The 21,571-nt window shown below is 39.4% G+C and overlaps 1 protein-coding gene across 1 annotated transcript in view; it reads left to right on the forward strand.

Moving 5' to 3' along the window:
• The window catches only part of aldh16a1.L (aldehyde dehydrogenase 16 family member A1 L homeolog), a 37,481-nt gene extending 18,072 nt beyond the window's left edge, over nt 1-19,409 (forward strand). Inside the window, exons 5-17 of the mRNA XM_018226369.2 lie at nt 12-89; nt 268-452; nt 1,497-1,649; nt 3,193-3,390; nt 5,328-5,426; nt 8,029-8,165; nt 8,467-8,572; nt 11,064-11,233; nt 12,648-12,815; nt 14,045-14,249; nt 14,436-14,621; nt 15,178-15,303; nt 17,047-19,409. Coding sequence (XP_018081858.1) covers nt 12-89; nt 268-452; nt 1,497-1,649; nt 3,193-3,390; nt 5,328-5,426; nt 8,029-8,165; nt 8,467-8,572; nt 11,064-11,233; nt 12,648-12,815; nt 14,045-14,249; nt 14,436-14,621; nt 15,178-15,303; nt 17,047-17,220 — 1,985 coding nt within the window. The 3' untranslated portion in view covers nt 17,221-19,409. The remainder of the gene's footprint in view (nt 1-11; nt 90-267; nt 453-1,496; nt 1,650-3,192; nt 3,391-5,327; nt 5,427-8,028; nt 8,166-8,466; nt 8,573-11,063; nt 11,234-12,647; nt 12,816-14,044; nt 14,250-14,435; nt 14,622-15,177; nt 15,304-17,046) is intronic.
• Nucleotides 19,410-21,571: the final 2,162 nt, after the last annotated feature.

Consider the following 21,571-nt stretch of genomic DNA (forward strand, 5'->3'; position numbering starts at 1 on the left):
CTCATCTTTAGGTGTTATTGCTGCCATTGTTCCCTGGAACTTTCCTCTAATGTTACTCACCTGGAAGATCTGTCCTGCTCTAGCCATGGGTAAGTGCACTGTTTAATCTGTAAGCACACCTTGCCTTTCTTTGCAGTAACTTACTATCATAGGCTGCCTAAACAAGAAGTATGGCAACTACCGCTGAATGTGTACTGATTAATAATCCCCCTCCCCTCCACTCTGAGTGACCTTTACTCCATGGAACCATTTTAATTTGTACTGCAGGTAACACCGTAGTACTTAAACCCGCTACATACACACGGCTGACCGCACTGCTGCTAGCAGAGATCTGTGCTGAGGCAGGACTTCCACCAGGAGTTTTCAATGTGGTCACAGGCAACGGAGCCTTTGGTGGAAAACTGGCTGATCATCCAGATGTGGACAAAGTAGCATTTACTGGTTCTACTGAGGTAACATGAAGTAGGCCTACCATTCGTCCCATCCCACGGGGAGAGGTGTGGCACACTGTGTGCACCGCCACATTCTCCGCTGTCCCCGGATTTCTCTCTAAAAATCTGGTCAACCTAAAGGAGAATTCAACCATTAAAGGAAAACTATACCCCCAAAATGAATACTTAAGCAACAGATAGTTTACATCATATTAAGTGACATATTAAAGAGATTAAAGAGTCTTACCAAACAGGAATATATATTTAAGTAAATATTGTCCTTTTACATCTCTTGCCTTGAGCCACCATTTCGTGATGGTCTCTATGCTGTCTCAGAGATCACCTGACCAGAAATACTGCAGCTCTAACTGTAACAGGAAGAAGTGAGGAAGCAAAAGACAGAACTCTGTCTGTTAATTGGCTCATGTGATCTAACATGTATAGTTTGTTTGTATGTTTGTTTGCACGGTGAATCGTACGATCCCAGGGGGCAGCCCTTATTTTTCAAAATGGTAATTTTCTATTTATGATTACCCAATGCCACATACTACTAGAAAAGTATATTATTATGAAAATGGTTTATTTATATGAAGAAGGGTTTTACCTATGCGCTATTTCATGCAAAGTAATGTATTATATCTACCGCTCTCCCGCAATTTCTCCTTCACTGCAATGGTGGTGCTGGTCCTCTGTTGACCGGCATCAGAGTTCACGGCAGCCATCTTCCGGGTCTTCGGTATTCTGTGAATGGATGGAAATTGCCGAAGTGCCGGAAGAAGACACGAAGACCCGGAAGATGGCTGCTGTGAACTGCGATCCCTGAATCTGCCCTGAGGGGTAAATAAAAAGGTAGGCGCATTTCCCCCGGGGGGGGGAGCTAGGTTGAGGGGGAGGAGAGGGGGGGGGGTCTACGTAAGGTAGGGGTATTTTTAGTTAACGCTTGAATTCTCCTTTAACATAAAGTACCTATACTTTTAGGAAGTAGATATACTGATAAATACTTGACCATTTGCTTCTGTAGATGAATTTAAGCCGCATTTATTTATATCGCCCATGTCATTGCAGGTTGGAAGGACTCTGCGCAAAGCAACAGCTGGCACTGGGAAGAAATTATCTCTGGAGCTTGGTGGGAAGTCGCCATTCATTGTATTCGACACGTCTGATCTAGATAGTGCTGTAGAAGGGATTGTGGACGCCATCTGGTTCAATCAAGGCCAGGTTGGTAGGGCTATATATAAATAAATAGTATCTTAATTGTTAGCATTCTACTCTTGAAATTTGGGGTGTATGAGGTTTAACAGTTATTTTCATGTAGGCAAACACAATGAACATATTTGAATTGCTTTAGTGTTTGATGCTAAAGCCACTCCTTAATTAGGTGAACAAAGTCAAAAATCTAGCAATATGCATAGTAATAAGCTGTTTTGCTAAAGGTAAAATACTAAGTGGCAGGGAAAAACAAAGGTTATACCTGTATATATTTATATTACTTGGAGCTGAACACACACATTAAAGGGGCTTATTTATTAAAGGTCGAATTGTTTTTTACCCGAAAAAAAAGTTTTCGAGGGTATTTTTCAGTCAAAAATTTTCAGGTTAAAAAAAAACTCAGAAAAAAAAAAGAATTTTTGAGATTTATTATACCACAAAGCTGGAAATAGTTTGAATCCAAAAATACTCCAGCTAAAACCTGTCGCGGTCATGTAGACGTCAATGGCAGAGATCCCTTGAACCATTTGAAGAAGTTTGTAGCCTTCATGATTTGTGGGCTTTTTTTCAGTGGGTTTCACTCGAAACCTCGATGAATTTGAGCAATTCAAGTTTTTCATCCGCTGTAAATTCAATAAATTTGAGTATTTGCATTTTTAACCCCAATTTCACTGATTACAGTTTTTCCCTTGTTAGTTTTTTTATATATTAGAAAACATTCAAGTTGTGAGTTTATTTGATATATAAAAAACCTAACAAACGTCACAAACTCGACCTTTGATAAATAAGCATTTAGGACTCATTTATTAATACAGTGCGTTGTGCAAAGTGCAGCTTTCGGACACAAACATGCATGTTTTTTGTTTTTTTACCAACAATGCAGCATTTTTTCCCAGCATTCCAATGAAATTTCAGGTGCACGGCAAGTTTGGTAAATCACATACACAATTTGCAGGACACACTATTTCCCCTGCATTTGTGTTTGAATGGAGTTCGATTGTGATAATTAAAGCATTAGAGCCCGATTCAGTCATTGCCATGGAATTAGTGCCTTGTTCAGGTTGGTGGTGGTTCAAGGGCTCCTTTATTTAATAGCATACATTCTACACTTGAGCTTCGTAAATACGCCATATAAAGTTCAACCCTAATGATAATAGGTGTCAGCCCCTGGATTAAAATATTATCATGTATATACCAGTAACTTTGTATTTTCCAAATTTATTATCCAGCATCCATAATTGAAACTAAAGGTGTCAATTCCACGCCTATTCTGTAAGGGCAGGGACACGAAATCGCCGGCAGGATGGCACTCTGAGCGATTCGTTTTCCGAAGTCGCCCGAAGTTTCCTTGTGAGGCGACTTTGGAAAACAAAGTGCCATCCCGCAGTCGATTTCGATTTATTTTGTGGTCCCACTTATATATTATACATTTTCCTGATTTTACATTTTCCTGGATTTTACACCATTTTTTTTTCTGGTCCCCTGAAAAACATAAAATGGGGGTTCTACTGTATATAATACGATGGAGAAATCACTGACTGCTTTTCAATAGGTTTGCAGTGCTGGGTCCCGGCTGCTTATGCAAGAATCCATTTCTGAAGATTTAATTCGCAGACTTAAGCAGCGGATGTCACACTTGAGGCTGGGAGACAGCCTAGATAAAACCATAGATATGGGAGCCTTGGTGGATGAGACACAGAAAAAAACAATTGAGGAGTTTGTGGAAGAAGCCCGAGCAGAGGGAGCCGACGTAAGAGCAATTGAAATAACATACTTAAATGAATCCATTCAATCTTTCTAGTGCCAAGCTTAATTCAAAAATGTACATAAACACATCTGAATAAATGTCGTTTTTTTTACACACAGATAAATTAATCCACAAAAAGCCATGATAGTCTGACTCTACAGTATCTCTGTCTCTTAGGAATCATTTTCCAATCCCTTGTTCTGTGTTAAAGTGATGGATTTTGGGACTTGAAGTTCCTCTGCTTTCCATGGTGGGCAGCGCACAGATTCTTTAAAAAAGCAGAGGGGACTAGTCCATGAGAATTGTAATCACTCTATAAATTTGGATGCAAGGAAAAGGATTGTGCTCTGTAACCCAGTAAGCACTAATTGTGCCATTGAGACGTATAGAACAATAATGACATGTTATAAGGGAAATGGGTAAAATCACTGGTGGCGCCAATTATTAGGCACGCCTCAATGATTAACGTGTAGTAGTACAAGATTTTGTGTATATATTCCTGTGGTGCTCAATCTTGCTGCAAACCTCCGTTCCAGTGATCCATGCAATGTAGAAAATCAGATGGCACACACTCTGGATTTCGTGCTAAATATTTGAAATTTATTGAGATCTCCACACAAGGTTTCGGAGGTACAACCACCTTTCTCAAAAAAAAAAAAAAGGAGAGCACTTGAGAAAGGAAGTTGTACCGCCGAAAACGTTGTGGAGATCTCAATAAATTTCAAATATTTAGCACGAAATCCAGAGTGTGTGCCATCTGATTTTCTACTTGCATGGACGCCTCAATGATTCATGTAAAAGAGGATAATCGCTCAAACTCACCGGCGCTGGCTTATTACCGTCTGTTTTAGATAAATCTAGTGCCAGGTCTCGAATTCATTTGTGAACAAATTGTAAACATGTGAAAAAACTTTGGGTTTACATGGTTGTGGGTTAAATTCGAATAAAGTGTTACCTCCTTATAGTAGGACTATTATTTTAGTATTGTGGAATTTCTAATTTGAGGTATTTTAACCACAGAAAATGGTTACTTTTACTTTAATCCTTATAGAATAAAATGTTGTCCTAAGTGGTTATAGAGTCAGGGGAGTGTAACATTAGGAGAGTTGTAGAGGCCCAATTATCAAAGTCTGAAATTTTCTCAATATTTTCTGAAAACAACTCCAACCAAATCCGTATGGGTTTTTCCTCCTTTTGTATCAATACACGTTCCCAACAATTTTGTTTGCGGGGAAAAAATAGTGAAAAAAATTAATCGTATGAATTTTTTAGGCATGCACCGATTCCACTATTTTGGATTCAGCCGAACCCCCCGAATCCTTTGCAAAAGATTCAGCCGAATACCGATCCAAATCCTAATTTGAATATGCAAATTAGGGATGGGAAGGGGAAAACATTTTTTAATTCCTTGTTTTGTGACAAAAAATCATGCAATTTCCCTCCCTCTCCCTAATTTGCATATGCAAATTAGGATTCAGATATGATTCTAATCCTGCTAAAAAATGCTGAATCCTGGATTCGGTGCATCACTAGAATTTTTCAGATTTTCCACCCGAAACTGATTTTTTTCAGATTTTTGCCCAAAAACCACGAAATCTTTGAATTATTGCATGAAAACCCAGCACAGATCAAAATATCTTTAGGACTTTTCCCATTGACTTATATGCAATCTCTGCAGGTCTGAGATGCCGGATTTTTGGATTCAGACTTTTTCAATCCTCTGGGTGTAATAAATCCTGAAAAGTTTGTGGTTTTTTTTTTCCCACTAAAAATTCAGATTTTATATTAAAAAACACATTTTTCAGGTTTTTGCCATTTGGAGTTCAGTAAATAACCCCCGTAGTGTCCATTTCCCTTTTCCCAATTTCAGAAAAAATGTCATTGCAGTCACTCGCCCCTCTATTAACATTATAATTTTACACCCTATTATTTTCCTACAGGTTTTCCAATCACCCGGTCCCATTCCTAAGAAAGGATTGTTCTACCCTCCCACCTTAATCACTGGAGTGAACACCACATCCCGCTGTGTGAGAGAAGAGGTAACAGCCTTTCCCAGAATATTCATAACAGCCTGTCCTATTAGGGTTATCTCCTTCACGAATACAGGACAGATTACTGTTCTTATCACTGATGCTATAGAGTTCTACTGATAGAATCACACCAATTTACTGGGCATTACTAAGTTTTATAAGGGACGATAAACATGTGCAGAAAGGATATGTATGCCTTTAATAGTATGCAAGATGTTGGCGCAGGTTGTTTGGAGTTTATTGTTAATATAATTGTGAGCTTGTGGGATTTATAGACAAAACTGTCATTTTAATCTGCTTATTGAAAGCCCAGACTGCAGTGTAGATCAAACTAGTTGCAGGAAAAAATAAGCCGATGCCGGATTGGAGTCTGTCAGTGTAGATGCCTGTAATATTTAGAAAATCAGGCAGAGCGCTAAAATCCAAAGCAACAATGGTTTCTGTTTTGGGCATTTATCTACTCACTGCTTGTATAGGTTTTCTTGCACTCATCATACCCAGTAATATTTTATTTGGATAATTTGTAAATATAGTAGGTATGCACAGAATCCAGGATTTGGTTTGGGATTCGGCCTTTTTCAGCAGTATTCAGATTCGGCCGAATCCTTTTGTCCGGCCGAACCGAAACCTAATTCGGGTCGGAGAAGGAAATCGTGTGACTTTTTGTCACAAAAAAAGGAAGTAAAAAATGTTTTCCCCTGCCCACCTCTAATTTGCATATGCAAATTAGAATTTGGTTCGGTATTCGGCCGAATCCTTCGTGAAGGATTCGTGGGTTCAGCCGAATCCAAAATAGTGGATTCGGTGCATCCCTAGAATATAGATGGCAAAGGGAATATTTACAGATATTGCCTAGAGGTGCCATGTGCTGCTGTGATGAGCTTTGTGGCATGACACTGATGTTTCACTGTGATCAAGGTGTGAGTTTTAGACCGGTACTGCAGCAAGTACAATGTTACATAGATTTAAAGGAGAACTAAACCATAACAATGAATAGGGATAAAAATGCCATATTTTATATACTGCACCAGCCTAAAATTTCAGCTTGTTAATAGCAGAAATGACCCAGGACTTCAAATTTGTCACACATATCCTTTTAATATATAACATGCCTTATGGAACAGTAGTATTTTAGTAGTGACATAACGTTTATTGGATTAACAGAAAATATGCAATATGCATCATACTAAATTAGACAGGTGCATACATTTGGGCACCCCAATAGAGATAGTACACCAATACTTATTTGAGCTCCTTTTGCAAATGTAATAGCCTCTAGACGCCTCCTATAGCCTTTGATGAGATTCTGGATGGCTGTTTTTTTTTTTTGACCATCCATATAAAATCTCTCCAGTTCGGTTAATTTTGCCGAGCATGGGCATCCTGCTTCAAATTATCCCATAGATTTTCGATGATATTCAAGTCGGGAGACTGTGACGGCCATTCCAGAATATTGTACTTATCCCTCTGCATAAATGTCTTTGTAGATTTCCAAGTGTGTTTAGGGTCATTGTCTTGTTGGAATATCCAACCCCTGCGTAACTTCTGATGCTTGAACATTATCCTGAAGAATTTGTTGATATTGGGTTGAATTCATCCGACCCTCGACTTTAACAAGGGCCCCAGTCCCTGAACTAGCCACACAGCCCCACAGCATGATGGAACCTCCACCACATTTAACAGCAGGTAGCGGGTGTTTGTGGCGTGAATGCAGAAAGGGCTTCTTTCTCATCACCCTGCCATACAGATGTTCTTTGGGCAAATTGCGCTGAATTGTAGAACGATATACAGATACACCATCTGCAGCAAGATGTTCTTGCAGGTCTTTGGAGGTGATCTTTGAGTTGTCTGTAACCAGTCTCACAATCCTCTGCATATGCCGCTCCTGAATTTTTCTTGGCCTGCCAGACCTGGTTTTACAGCAGCTGTGCCTGTGGCCTTCCATTCCCTGATTACATTTCTTACAGTTTAAACCCCTGAGATAGCTTTTTGTACCCTTCCCCTAATCCATGACACTGAACAATCGTTGTTTTCAGATCTTTTGAGAGTTTGAGGATCCCATGCTGTCACTCTTCAGAGAAGAGTCAAACAGAAGCACAACTTGCAATTGGCCACCTTAAATACCTTTTCTCATGATTTGAAACACCTGCCTATGACAATCAAGGTTTAACGAGCTAATCCAACCAATTTGGTGTTGCCAGTAATCAGTATTGAGCAGTTACATGCATTCAAATTAGCAAAATTACAAGGGTGCCGAAATTTTTGCAGAGCTAGTTTTTCACATTTGATTTGATTTATGCAACTGAATACTGCTTCACTAAAAATCTTTGTTCATAAAACACTCCAGTACTCCGATGTTTCTGTGAAATGAAAGACATACCACTGTTATCCTTTTTTGTTGAAAGTGGGGTAAATTATTATGCAGACTGAGAGCTCTCCTCTCTTATGTAGTAAGGTTAGAGGGAGGTCTTCTGGCACTTGACAAGGAAGCTGACACTTTAAGCTGGAGTTCTTCCGCTTCTTCCTTTTTTATGTGTTTATTATTGATTGCAGATTCACTGTACATGTTTAGAAACGTTTATATCTACATATATTTTTCCCCCTTTTCCAGATTTTTGGACCAGTTTTGGTTGCAATGACATTTCGCACAGCGAAAGAAGCAATCGCCCTGGGGAACAGTACTCCATACGGATTGGCTGCAAGTGTCTGGACAGAAAACCTTCCCTTAGCACTGGAGGTTGCCCTTAGGTAATAAATCAAAGTGTAAAAAGTGTTCAGTAAGTTGGTTTCATTGAGAAAAAAAACATCATTTAAATAAGTCAAGACCAACTTGCTTACACATATACGTTAACATAAATATAGAATATAGATTTGGCTGGCACTAACATGTAGGTATGTTTTTTTCCAAAGTGCAGTCCAAATTCCCACCAATGTCTTCAGCCAATGCCAAAAATGTTGGTTTAGCTAAATGCAATCTTTGTTATATATCTGATGACATTTGTGCATATGCATTGCTTGTGATCTGCAGCTCTTGTGTTTTCTTGGTCAGTATTAAAGCAGGCACAGTGTGGGTGAATGGGCACAACATGTTTGACGCAGCTGCTGGCTTCGGTGGTTATAAAGAAAGTGGATTTGGCCGTGATGGGGGTAAGGAGGTAAGAGATTCTTTCAAAAAATGAATCCATATTTAAATCATTAATACAGCAATCAGGTCCCCAGGAGAGATGATGTCAGTGGAGTAAGGACAAACTAACTCATGTTTAATACATTTCACAATTATTCTTTCTGTTGTTACAGATTTTGACATATTTAAAGGGGAACGCCTCAAAAACATAACTTGAGCTTTTTGAAAAGTAAATACAATATCAAGCAACTTTTCAATATACATGAATTAAAAATATAAAGACTTTTTATGATTTGGAATGGTTTGGAACAGTTTCCCTAAGCCTAGCCCCCTGCTCTCCTTCTGATCTGTCTGACTACTTTGCTGAGCTGGCTGACTACCGTTACTCTGTATCAGCAGCCATCTGTCCTTAGCCTGCATCCCCACAATTCCCTGCACACATGATTTCAATAAGCAAAGGAATACGGAAGCATTTTAGGGCATGATCAGGAGAACACACGCTCCTGCATGCGCTCTGGTAAAGAAGAAGTATGCAGACTCACTTATCTGAAGAAACTGCAGTCACACCTCCTGGCTGCCCACATTTGCTGTTGCAATCTCCTCCCTCGTGGCTCATTCCTCAGCCCTCCCTCCTCAGTGTTGAAGCAAAAGACAGAATTCTGTCTGTTAATTGGCTCATGTGACCTAAGAAGTATAGTTTGTTTGGTAGGTTTGTGTGCACAGTTAATCGTAGTATCCCACGGCCCTTATTTTTTAAAATAGCAGTTTTCTATTTATGATTACCCAATGGCACATAATACTTAAAAAGTATATTATTATGAAAATGGTTTATTTACATGAAGCAGGATTTTACATATGAGCTGTTTTATGCAATATCTTTTTATAGAGACCTACATTGTTTGGGGGGTATAGTTTTCCTTTAAGTTAACAACTAGCAGGGAATCCCAGTAAAGGTGGCCACAAATTGGCTAATGAAAGCTGCTAAGTGGGCCTCTCCATACCAAGTTAGCAGCTTATTGGCTCGTGTATGGAGCTTTTCCAACAGCCGCCTACCCTAACTATATCTGGCTGACAATCAGCTTTGACACCATTTCCCTGGTGTAATAACAAACAAATCCCAACATGCATCCTAGATTCCAGCATCAAAATGATGAAAAAAATAAAGCAGTAAAACGGCAAAATAGATCTATTATGCTTCAGTACAGTTTAGGTACATTTTTGTATAGATACAGTTCTGTATAATTGTTTTATATAAGAAGACATGACCAAGTGGACAGATCTGGGCATATCTGCTGCACACACATATTTATTCCAGCAGAGGGAGAAGTCACTCCACAGCAGAGCAAGCAGGGACAGTCTTACAGACGTGGTGCAAGAAAAAAGCATCTTGCATGTTTTTTTAGGAAAATGCAGCTGCTGACAACCAATATACATTTATCAGCTCATGTGTGGTCATTATTTGATATAGTCTAAGGGGGTTAGTTATCAAGGGTTGAGGTTTAGAGGTTTGTGAGGGTTTTTATACCTCAAATAAACTCCCAACTCGAATGGGAAAAACTCGAATCAGTGAATTCAGGGTGAAAAACTCGAATACTTGAATTGATCAAGTTTTCGGTAAAAAAAACTCGAATCAGTTGATTTTTCGAGAGAAACCCACAGAAAAAAACAAACATCACAAAGGCTACAAACATTTTCAAACGGTTGAAGGGATCTCTCTGCCATTGACTCGACCGGTTTAAGCTGGAGTATGTTCGGATTTGAGCTATTTCCAGCTTCGGGGTATAATAAATCTAGAAAAGTTTTTTTTTTTTTTTTTTTCGGTTAAATAACCCCCTGTATCTAGAAAAGGACTGAACATGTTTGTGGGAAAGAGTTCCATATTACAAAGTTAAATCATTTTTCTTCCGTTAAATTTGATTAAAAGGGGCATATAGGGTAGTGAGCAGTTAATATTAGGCAACTCGTTATTCTGCCTGTAACTGAAAATGTTATATGTTTGATAGGGTCTCTGAATTCTAAAGGTTTAGTCCTAAATGGTATCTCAAATTGCACAGCTGATCAGGAGTGAATACCATACCTCCCAATATTTTGGAAGTAAAAAGAGGGCTATAATTTTTTTTTCCGCACGTAGCGCAGCAAATTTTTTGGCCACTCCCCTTTCTGTGGCCACACCCCCTAATTACCATGTTTGTTTTACAAAATTTGGCAGGTTATAAAAGTTTGAAAATATTTCTCCTTATCTAAACTGTGTTTTTGTGTCTCAAAATTGTTACAAAGTATCTTATTTGCACCTGTTAGCTGTTCTGGGCTCTCTGCTAAAAGCCAATTAAGTGAGAAACTTTGTTTCTTTTTCTGGCTGTTCAGTGCAGAGAAAAGAGGAACTTTCCAGTACAAATGAGGGACTGCGGGTTGAGCTGTCAAAAGAGGGACTGTCCCTCCGAAAAAGGGACAGTTGAGAGGTATGGAATACTGCTTCGTGTACCAGTTATGATACAAATATTTTTCCCCTGTGCTTTATCCAGGGACTTTATGAATATGTAAGACCATCTTGGGAGAGCAGGCCCCAGCCTAACCCAGGTGAAGTGAACTACAAAACGTTTGCTGCCTCGTATGGGACTGACTTACTTCCTATTCCAGGGCAGAAGGATATTCAGCCATCTCTTATCCGACTCCAGGACAGCCAGATCCCCAGGTACATATTTATATTATTTATATCTTATGTAGCGTTTCTATTTATATACCAAAGTGATTTCCCAGCAAGGGGCATTCCAACTTTCAATGAACTACAATATCTAATCAAAGATAAAAGTGTAGTCCCTGCCTGGTGATCAGGAAGGTTCCAAAAGTCTCAACATAAACATTTTCTCTGTTGGGGAAACGCAGCTGTAAAGGAAGGATATGAAAACCCATTCCCAGGTTTTCTGCAGTGGATATGCCCTCTTACAATGTTTTATTTGGCAAGCAGGATACCTGTAAATATCAGCAGTCCTGCCTCTTGAATCTTCACATTGTTCCTGTGTTGTTGGTTACAAGAGGAACAATCAGCAACTAATGGACCAGTACCCTGGAGGTTGGGTGTTAAATCTCAAATTCTATGCTACAGTAAAGTAATATTATTTGTACTTTAAATGCTTAAGAGGCACAGCACTGACATGGCTCATTTATGTCTGCAAGCACAGTGAACAACTTGCGAGTTGCAAGTAAAAACCACTTTCATTAATGGAGAACGAAAGCCTAACTAAAGAAGTAGCTAGAAATGTTGTACATTATGTTTTATGCTTCTGAACCAGCCCAAGGCAACCACAGCCCTTTAGCAGTAAAGATCTGTGTCTCCAAAGATGCCCCAGTAGCTCCCCATCTTCTTTTCTGCTGATTCACTGCACATGCTCTGTGCTGCTGTCACTTACTGAGCTTAGGGACCCACTCACAATATACAGTACACATAGAATAGAAATGTCACAATATAAGGCTGAATAGTAAATAATACACATAATTACTACATGGCAGCACAGAAACCAGTGCAATTAGCATCAGAATTTAATAATTAGCCCTGTAGCATCAGCTTATATTACAGACCAACCTCATTTTCTGCTGGATAATTAGTGACGAGCCCTAAGCTTAGCTTCTCAACAGCTGCTCAGAGCCCACTGAGCATGTGAGTGTCACAGACACTTTCCAAGATGGTGACCCCCTGTGACAAGTTTGAAGTCCTGGATCATTGCTGCTATTGACAAGCTGAAACTTTAGGCTGGTGCAACAAGTTCAGTATATAAAATATGGAATTTTTAGGGTTTTGTTTAAAGGAACTTGTATCAAAATGCACTCTTCACTCCTCCCTGCATTCCTTCCTATTCAAGGGGAGTTCTGAGAAGAAAGTTCAGTATCAATCTTAACATTTCCATGTTAATAAAATAGAGCTCACATATCTACCTTCAAATATTTGCTTCTTAAATATATATTGCCCACGGTTGGTCAGCCCATGGTTGTCTTTCTGTCTGGCACTAGATTTCTGACTGCCTGCTCTCCCTTTAGCAATCAGCACATGCACAGTACAGTTTGCTTTAGTGATGGTTGGTCAGTGATTTATTTTCTGCTTTCCCTTTCAGTGTGGACAGGACCTACAAGCTTTATTATGCAGGAGCCCAGAAGCGCCCAGATGGAATGTACTCTCGCCCAGTCTTTGGACCTGATGGGACAGTAGTAGCTTATGTCTCTGATAGCAACAGAAAAGATGTCCGCAACGCAGTGGAAGCTGCACACAAAGCTGCTCCAGGGTAATGATGGGGGTACTGGGCTACATCCGGGGCACTAGGGAGCCTAGGGATTTTCTTTCGAGTAACTACTTTTGATTCAATAACAGTAGATTAAAGGGGGAGAATAAACAAATATGTTTTCTTAAAATACTCTGATATCAAACCTGCACTACATTTATCAAGAGCCACAATGTGTTATTTGATGCAATACTTTGGTTCTGCTTTCTGGAATTAGTAACAGGGCTCAGGCAAAGTAAACATTGAAAGTGCATGGGGTAGCACTGTAAAACAACAGTTTTGTACATTAAGAAATAAATCCAACTGTGTGTGTCATTGTCTGTAGAGAACAGGATTAAAGAAACAGCAACACCAAAATATTAGTCTTTTAAAGTAATGACAATATAATGTACTGTCGTGCTACACTGGTAAATGTGGTGTGTTTGCTTCAGAAAAACGACTATAGTTTAGATAAACAAGCTGCTGTGTAGCCATGGGGGCAGCCATTCAAAACTGAAAAATGATAAAAGGCACATGATACACTGCAGATAACAGATAAGCTCTGTAGTATACAATGGGATTTTTCAGAACTTATCTGTTATCTACTGAGTATCCTGTGCTTGAATGGCTGCCCCATGCCTACACAGCAGCTTATTTATATAAACTATAGTAGTACTTATCTGTTATCTACTGTGTATCCTGTGCTTTAATGGCTGCCCCATGGCTACACAGCAGCTTGTTTATATAAACTATAGTAGTACTTATCTGTTATTTACTGTGTATCCTGTGCTTGAATGGCTGCCCCCATTGCTACACAGCAGCTTGTTTATATAAACTATAGTAGTACTTATCTGTTATCTATTGTGTATCCTGTGCATGAATGGCTGCCTCCATGGCTACACACAGCTTGTTTATATAAACTATAGTAGTCTTTTTGAAGCAAACACATCTGTTTTACCATTGCAGGGCAACAGTGCCTTATATTGTCATTCCTTTATAATACTTTCATTTTTTGGTGTTACTTTTCTTTAAATACTTATAATACCTTGATGTTGGGACTTATGTTAACAAGCAGATTGTAAAGTCCCATGTAACTGTTTATTGATGACCAACTTGTCATATTGCTGTGTGGAGTTGTATGCCAGATTTCTAATGACCCTCTTACATATGCTGACTGGTTTCATCTATCAAATTGGTCAATTGATGAGAATGAGAAAATGAGTTGAGACTGAAGCTCTCATTCTCTTTACTAGGTGGGGGAAAAGGGCAGCACACAACAGAGCGCAGATTGTGTACTACATGGCTGAAAACCTTGAGCTGCGACGGGACGAGGTGGCACAGAGACTGAGCACCCTGACCGGGCAATCCAAGGAGAAGGCTTTGCAAGAAGTAGATCTGAGCGTCCAAAGGTTGTTCTACTGGGGAGCATATTGTGACAAATATGGAGGCACTGTACAGGTAAGAGCTAGTATCAGACAAGAATACCTTCAAATAGAAGGGTTGTCATCAGTATCAAAAACCTAAATAAACCTAGATCAAAGAGAGTTTTGCTTAAAGGGGAAGGAAACCTAGTCGGCGCAAACCCCCCACCCCCCCTCCCGTTTGTTGCTCTATTTAATCATGCTTAATTGTATCTCTTCACAGGAAACCTTGCTGTATGGGGCAACTGTTATGATTCGGGAACCTGTTGGTGTGGTGGGCATTGCTTGTCCCGATGAATATCCTCTCCTGAGTTTTGTTAGCCTCTTTGCTCCAGCTATTGTGCGTGGAAATGCCGTGATTATGATACCAAGTGAGAAATTCCCTCTGCCAGCCTTGGATTTCTACCAGGTAATTGTTTCCAATGGTCAGAGTTTATGGGGAGTGTTACTGTTCCTAGGTGTGACAAATGTAACACTAAGGGTCAGGGCACACAGGTAGATTCAGCGGGATTAGTCGTCCGGCGACAAATCTCCTCTTCTTCAGGGCGACTAATCTCCCAGAACTACCTCCCCTGCCTCCCCGCTGGCTAAAATACAAATCGATGGCAGAATCGCACTCAACGTAATTCGTTTTCCGAAGTTGCCTCACAAGAAAACTTTGGGCGACTTCGGAAACCGAATCTCGCCGAGTGCCATCCCACCAGCGATTTACATTTTAGCCGGAGGGGAGGCAGTTTGGGGAGATTAGTCGCCCCAAAGAAGAGGAGATTTGACGCCGGGCTACTAATCTCCCTGAATCTACCTGTGTGCCCTGACCCTAAGGGGTAATGTACTAACAAGGGCAAATATTGCTTTAATGGTGCCACCCTTGTGAAACAACCAGCAGTTAGCATTTACAGATGTAGTGCTGGAGTAGAATAATGATTTTTTTATTTATTTATGTTCTTGTTGTTCATATGTTATAGGTGTTCGATACTTCAGACCTTCCTGGAGGAGTCGTGAACCTTCTTACAGGAGGACGTGATCACTTAGCCAAGTACTTAGTGGAGCATCAAGATGTCCAGGCCATGTGGTATTTTGGCTCTGAGCAGGTATGGACGATAGACTATGTAGAAAAATGGCAAGCCAGTTGCAGGCAATCTGAACATTTCAATGTATAGAATTGTGTATAGTGAATAGCACAATATACGAGTATAAAGATAATGGGGCTCGTGCATAACTACCATACATGTAAGTACATGTATTTTCGATCGGATAAACAGTAGTGTGGCAAAGGCGAAGCTCACCCAACAACGCGTCTCCTCCCGATCGATGCACTCGCTAGAACCCGACTACTTTCGATATACACCATACCTGCGCAGAGTCTTACAACCAATTGTAGATGGTAATGCCAGGTGTCCCTGAGCTGAAGGATGAGAGAAATGTCCTGTTACTGTCCTGCAGCCTGGCGACCCATAATACATTTCTGAACCTTTGGCTGTGTGTATGCAATTTTGCCATTATAGAAAGGCATGTGCCATTCATTTACAGAACAATTAAGAATTCTTAAATCCAGAATAATGCATGCTTTCTATCTGTGAACTTGAGCTTTCATCGGATTCCTTTGGGTGTGGCTATGAAAATCTAAAATGATCAGATATAAATATTTCAACTGTACCGTTTCTGATTGGATCCACCCTGTGATTTCCAATTGAAAAGGGAATATTATTTATATGGGTCAAGGGTCATAGTAGTGAAAGGTAAATAAAGGATTACATATGTTAATGCTTTTAGGATATTATTGCATACTGTTATGTTTTTTAATTTTTAAAATGTATTTCTGACTTATATTTTAATGCTATGGTACCTGAAATGTTGCACTGCTGATTTAATGGGATTTTATTTAAAGGGGAACTATCCCTCTCATGGCACCTGTTTCTCTTCATTCTGTCTTTGTTCAGGAGTTGGGTGTCAGATATTCATTGACAGTTAGATGCAATATATCTTATAGGGGGCTCCTTTTGCCTAGAAGATGTATTAGAGCTTGCTCTATTAAAATCACCTGACATTATGGGGTATATTTACAAAATAACTGCCTTTTGCGCAAATCCTGCATGTAGAGAGACATAGGGGTATATTTATCAAAGAGCGAAGTTAGAGATTGCCACAGTCCGCTAAAGTGAAATTACGCCACACTCCATTAATTTCTATGGGAATTTAAATTTTTAGCAATGAGTTAACGTAAAAGTTCACTCTTTGATAAATATGCCTTTCAAAATCCCATAGAAATGAATGGAGAATGGCGGAATTTCACTCTAGAGGACTGTAGCAATCTCTAACTTCACTCTTTGATAAATATACCCATGTCTCTCTACATGCAGGATTTGTGCAAAAGGCAGTTATTTTGCTAGATTTTGTATGTACTGGAATCAGTTATTTGAGTGAGCTCTAATACATCTGCTAGGAAAGGAAGCCCCCCTATAAGATATATTTGATATAACTGTCATTGAATATCTGACATCCAACTGCTGCATGAAGACAGAATGAAGAGAAAAAGATGCAGAGAGGGATAGTGAACATAAACGTGATTATTTTAGAAATGGTGCACAATATTCAGTTGATTGTATTTACAATGTTTCCTTTTTCAGTATGAGGAAGCTTATTTTAAATTTGAATTTTTGCGATAGTTCCCCTTTAAAGAAAAGGAATCCGTTCCATGTCCATGGTCAATAATCCGGTATCAAGTAGTTATTATAATCACTGTCTAATCACTACCCCTTTAACCAGGGGGCATGTGCTATTCTATGTTTAGGAACAAAAAAAATGCCATTATTTTTTTTTTCTCATCCTAACAGGGTTCTAAGTTTGTTGAATGGTCTTCAGCCGAAAACTGTAAGCGAACCTGGGTGAACTATGGACATGTAAGAGATTGGGAAGACGCGCAGCAGGGATCAGGTGAAGAGTTCCTGTACCAAGCTACTCAGTGTAAAAATATCTGGATACCCATGGGGGAGATCTTTGCCAACTAAAGCTGATGAAAGCCTCATCAAAGGGATAGATGTTGTCACTTAGTTGATAATTACAAGGGATCAACGTAGGATAGGGCTCATTGACAAATTCAGGTGCAAAGCTGTGCGGAATTAAACATAAAGGTGCTCAAAACTGTACATGCTCTTTGCAGCTTGCATCAATATAACGGTTCAGATTGCTGGACTCAAGGAATCCTTTGCAATAAAGGGGTGGTTCACCTTCAAGTTAACTTTTAGTATGCTATAGAATGGCCCATTCTAATCAACTTCTTAATTGATCTTCATTATTTATTTTTTATAACTTTTGAATTATTTGCCTTCTTCTTTCGACTCTTTCCGGCCTTAAAATGGGGGCATCTGACCCCATCTAAAAAACAAATGCTCTATAAGGCTAAACATTTATTGTCATTGCTGCTTTTTATTACTCCTCTTTCTATTCGGGCCTCTCTTATTCATATTCCAGTCTCTTATTCAAAGTAATTTGGATCCGAGCAACCAGAGTGCCTTAACTGCAAACTGGAGAGCTGCTCAATAAAAAAAGCTAAATAACTGAAAAAAAAGAAATAAAAAATGAAAACCAATTGCAAATTTTCTCACTCTTTACATTATACTAAAAGTTAACTCAAAGGTGAACAATTTCTTTAACACAAGTTTAAAAAGGTGTTACTTCTAGGAGTCCATTTGTGTGTTGCTTATTCACATGCAACTGACTTACACTATTTCTGGATGCAAATACAGGGCTTTGATTGTTGGGGGGGGGTACAGAATGTAGTTTAGTCAGGGGTCTTGTAGCAGAGGGAGTCCCAAGAGACATAAATTGGGCTACAACTGTGTCTCAGTCTTCTCCATTGACTGCAATTCCAGTACCTCTAGTATTGTTTGATTGGCATCGTTTTATGAGAAAATGCCTCCCCAGAGCAAGCAATATGGCAGCTGCCATTCATTCATTATATAGTATTTACAGCTCTACGTTTTGCTCGCATACTTTTCAGGGAAAATCTATGAACTGTTATGGACAGGGTGCATTTGCCCTTTAACTGCCAAATATGTTACTTAAGTAATTACAGTGCCTTTAATTGCCAGAATAATAATAATAGACTGTACACCAACAGTGAATAGCAACACCTCTCATCATTAAAGGGGATATAAAGTCAAAAAATTAAGCCCCTTTTTCCCTGATCCTTACATATAAAGAAACCTCTCTCTTAAAGGAATTGTCCAGTATAAAAACTGGGTAAATAAATAGGGTGTGCAAAATAAAAATGTATCTAATATAGTTAAGTAGCCAAAAATGTAATGTATAAAGGCTGGAGTGACTGGATGTCATAATATAATAGCCAGAACACTACTTCCTGCTTTTCAGCTCTCTTGGTTTCCACTGATTGGTTACCAGGTAGTAACCAATCAGTGACTTGAGGTGGGTTCACATGAGTCATATCTGTTGCTTTTGAATTTGAGCTGAATGCTGAGGATTAATTGCAAACTCACTGAACAGTTATGTCCCATGTGGCCTCCCTTCAAGTCACTGACTTTTTTTAGAGAGCTGAAAAGCAGGAAGTAATGTTCTGGCTATTAAGTTACACATCCAGTCACTCCAGTCTTTATACATTACAGTTATAACTAATTATATTAGAAACATTTTTTATTTTGCACAGTGTATCTATTTACCTAGTTTTTATCTTTACACTGAACTGTTCCTTTAATACACTTTCATTAAAAATTCTGTACTGTTTTGATAAAAAACCTGATTGTTTGCTGCTCAGATTTCCCCTTGGCTTTACTCGATCAGACTGCTTCTGAAACAATTCTTTAGACGGTCAGTCGCCGGCTGCTTTGCAGAGAAACCAACAGTGCTGCTAGAGTTTTGCACCTCTGGGAAGGACAAATAAAACATGAAATAACCCTGAACACTGCAGGCAGAGCAGACGGTGGCCGTCTAGAGTATTGTGTCTGCAGCCGTCAAAGCGAGTAAAGCCATGAGGAAATCCAAACAGCAAGCAATCAGGTTTTTTATTAAAACTGTACAACATTTTTAATCAAAGCATATTGGAGAAAGGTTTCTTTATATGTAGGGAACAGAAAAATCTTTTTTTTTCTTTACATCCCCTTTAAACATGTGTTGCTGTGCTGCTCTATATCAAATGTAACAAATGGGAACACACACATTTCAATAAATTCATTGATTGTCATGGTATTGTTGTTATGTTTTTATATTGAGTCGTTCAGTTAATCCCGGCCTGTCACAGAGCCTGATGGAACACTGATGTGTTCATTGTTTAGATGTAGAAGTCGAAATTCCCCTGAGGGGATTAGCACACTCTGTGAGAGTACTGGCAAAAAAAATTATATTTCACAACTGCTTCTGCTTCATTACAGTACAGTAGAAGGAACCAAGAAAGTGATGTTACAAAAAAGGATCGGGCATCCATAGTCTGGGTACAGCTTTCATTGTGTTGCATATTTGATTGGCCAATGACTTTGCATGTTGTGTGCTTAATGTTTACATACATATTGCCATAATTATTTTCCATACAGTTAGACATTTCAGACATTTACACTAGTCATAGCACAAAGGTTATGAGGCAAATGCTTACGTTTATTTAAAACCGGAATTTCCAGCTATACTTTTTAACAATTCATGTGGACAGAATTTATCTCAGGGGATCTAAAATAAAAAAAAACTTGCGTTGATGCAATCTGTATCCACACCCCCTTGGGGCCCGAAGGAGCCACGGAAAAGGTAATTTGGGAGGGGGGTGCCTGGTTCTCTGAGCACTTTAGCAATTTACATTCATTTTCCAGAAGAAGGAAGAGGATCTCTCTGTGGTGCTCGCTGGAAGAATCCCAGGCCAGTGCAGTTTTCTGCTGATAGAAGCACCGGCCCAGGGTGTTAGGTAAGTAAAATAGTCACTTGGGGGTGGCTAACGTTTGGCACCCCCAAGTAGAAAATGGTATTTCTTCTCCTTTAAGTGGTTTCTGAGATATTAGCCGTTTTTGACAGTTTTATACAGGTGGACAGACCCAGAGGGGCAAATTCACTAACCACCGAAAATTCCCCAGCTATGGCTTCGCTCACATCACAACACTTCGAAAGGCGTAGATTCACCAGGACAACGCTAATTCACTAAAATCTGAAGTTGTGTCCAGGCCGCCGAACACTAGCAAAGTTGCGCTAGCGTTACTGTGGCAAGCGAAGCGAAGTTGTGCTAGCGTTGCCTAATTTGCATACGGCGGGAAGTTAAAGTTGAATGGACGTATATGTTGCAGCAAATACACTACATTACACAAGTCCAGGGAACCTTAATAGAATAAAATAGAGGTGTTATATTGCCCTACACATGAGCCCACTGTATAGTTTATGTGCCATATGTTAGGAAATGTAGGGGAGAAGCCGGGTATCCCAGAAAAAATTTACGATCTTTTGCAGCCTATCACCCTGAAAAATGAAAAGCCAGCGTTTTTGGGGACTTAGAAAAATTTTCAACTATTTTTTGAGGAAGTCCTATCTACTCTATTGCACTTCACCTGGTCTGAGGTGGCGAAGGCAAGTCTGGTGCAAGAGGTAATGTTCAGTAAAATCCACATCTTAGTGAATTTGCGAAGTAACGCTCTTTCGCCAGAGCGAAACTTCGCCTGACGTAAGAGTGCAAAGTAGCGCTAGAGTCTTTCTCCTTCGCTAGCTAAGTTACACTATCGACCGTTAGTAAATCGGCAAAGTAACGAAATTACATTACGCTGGCGAATTTTCGCTAACGTTAGTCACTACGCCCTTAAGTAAATCTGCCCCAGAGTGTCAGCAACCATAATTGTCTAGGCACTTATGGATTCAAGTAACCCTAGGATTGCTGATTGCCATTTGAGCCAAAATCCAGTTTTAGCATTCTAAAGTGCAAATATCTGAGTCTGCTATAAACAGAGAATTTATGTAAATTGCAAAAGTGTTTAGAGGACCCGCCTGAAAAAGTTTATGCCAATTCATGTTTATGGGCTTAAATACTCTTTAATAGGTTCAGTCCATATGGATTGGTAAAACGTATAACTAGGGTTTCCATTTTTAAAGGAATATAAGCAATTGCTGCTTAACCTTTTGTGCTGTGACTAATCCCATCAATTAAAGTGGACCTGTCCCCCAGACACACAAATCTGTACAATAAAAGTCCTTTTCAAATTGAACATGAAATCCAATTTCGATTTTTTATTAAAGCATTCATAGCTGTTGTAAGCTCATTTAAACATCTCAGCTGTCAATCAAATATTGTCTGCCTCTCCTCTATGCCATGGGCAAAGAGGCGGGGCAGACAATTACTTTCACTTTCCATTCAGCACTTCTTAGATGTCACTGCTCTCCCCA

This window comes from Xenopus laevis, chromosome 7L (genome assembly GCF_017654675.1).
Source record: "Xenopus laevis strain J_2021 chromosome 7L, Xenopus_laevis_v10.1, whole genome shotgun sequence".
In the NCBI taxonomy this organism is placed as follows: Eukaryota; Metazoa; Chordata; class Amphibia; order Anura; family Pipidae; genus Xenopus; species Xenopus laevis.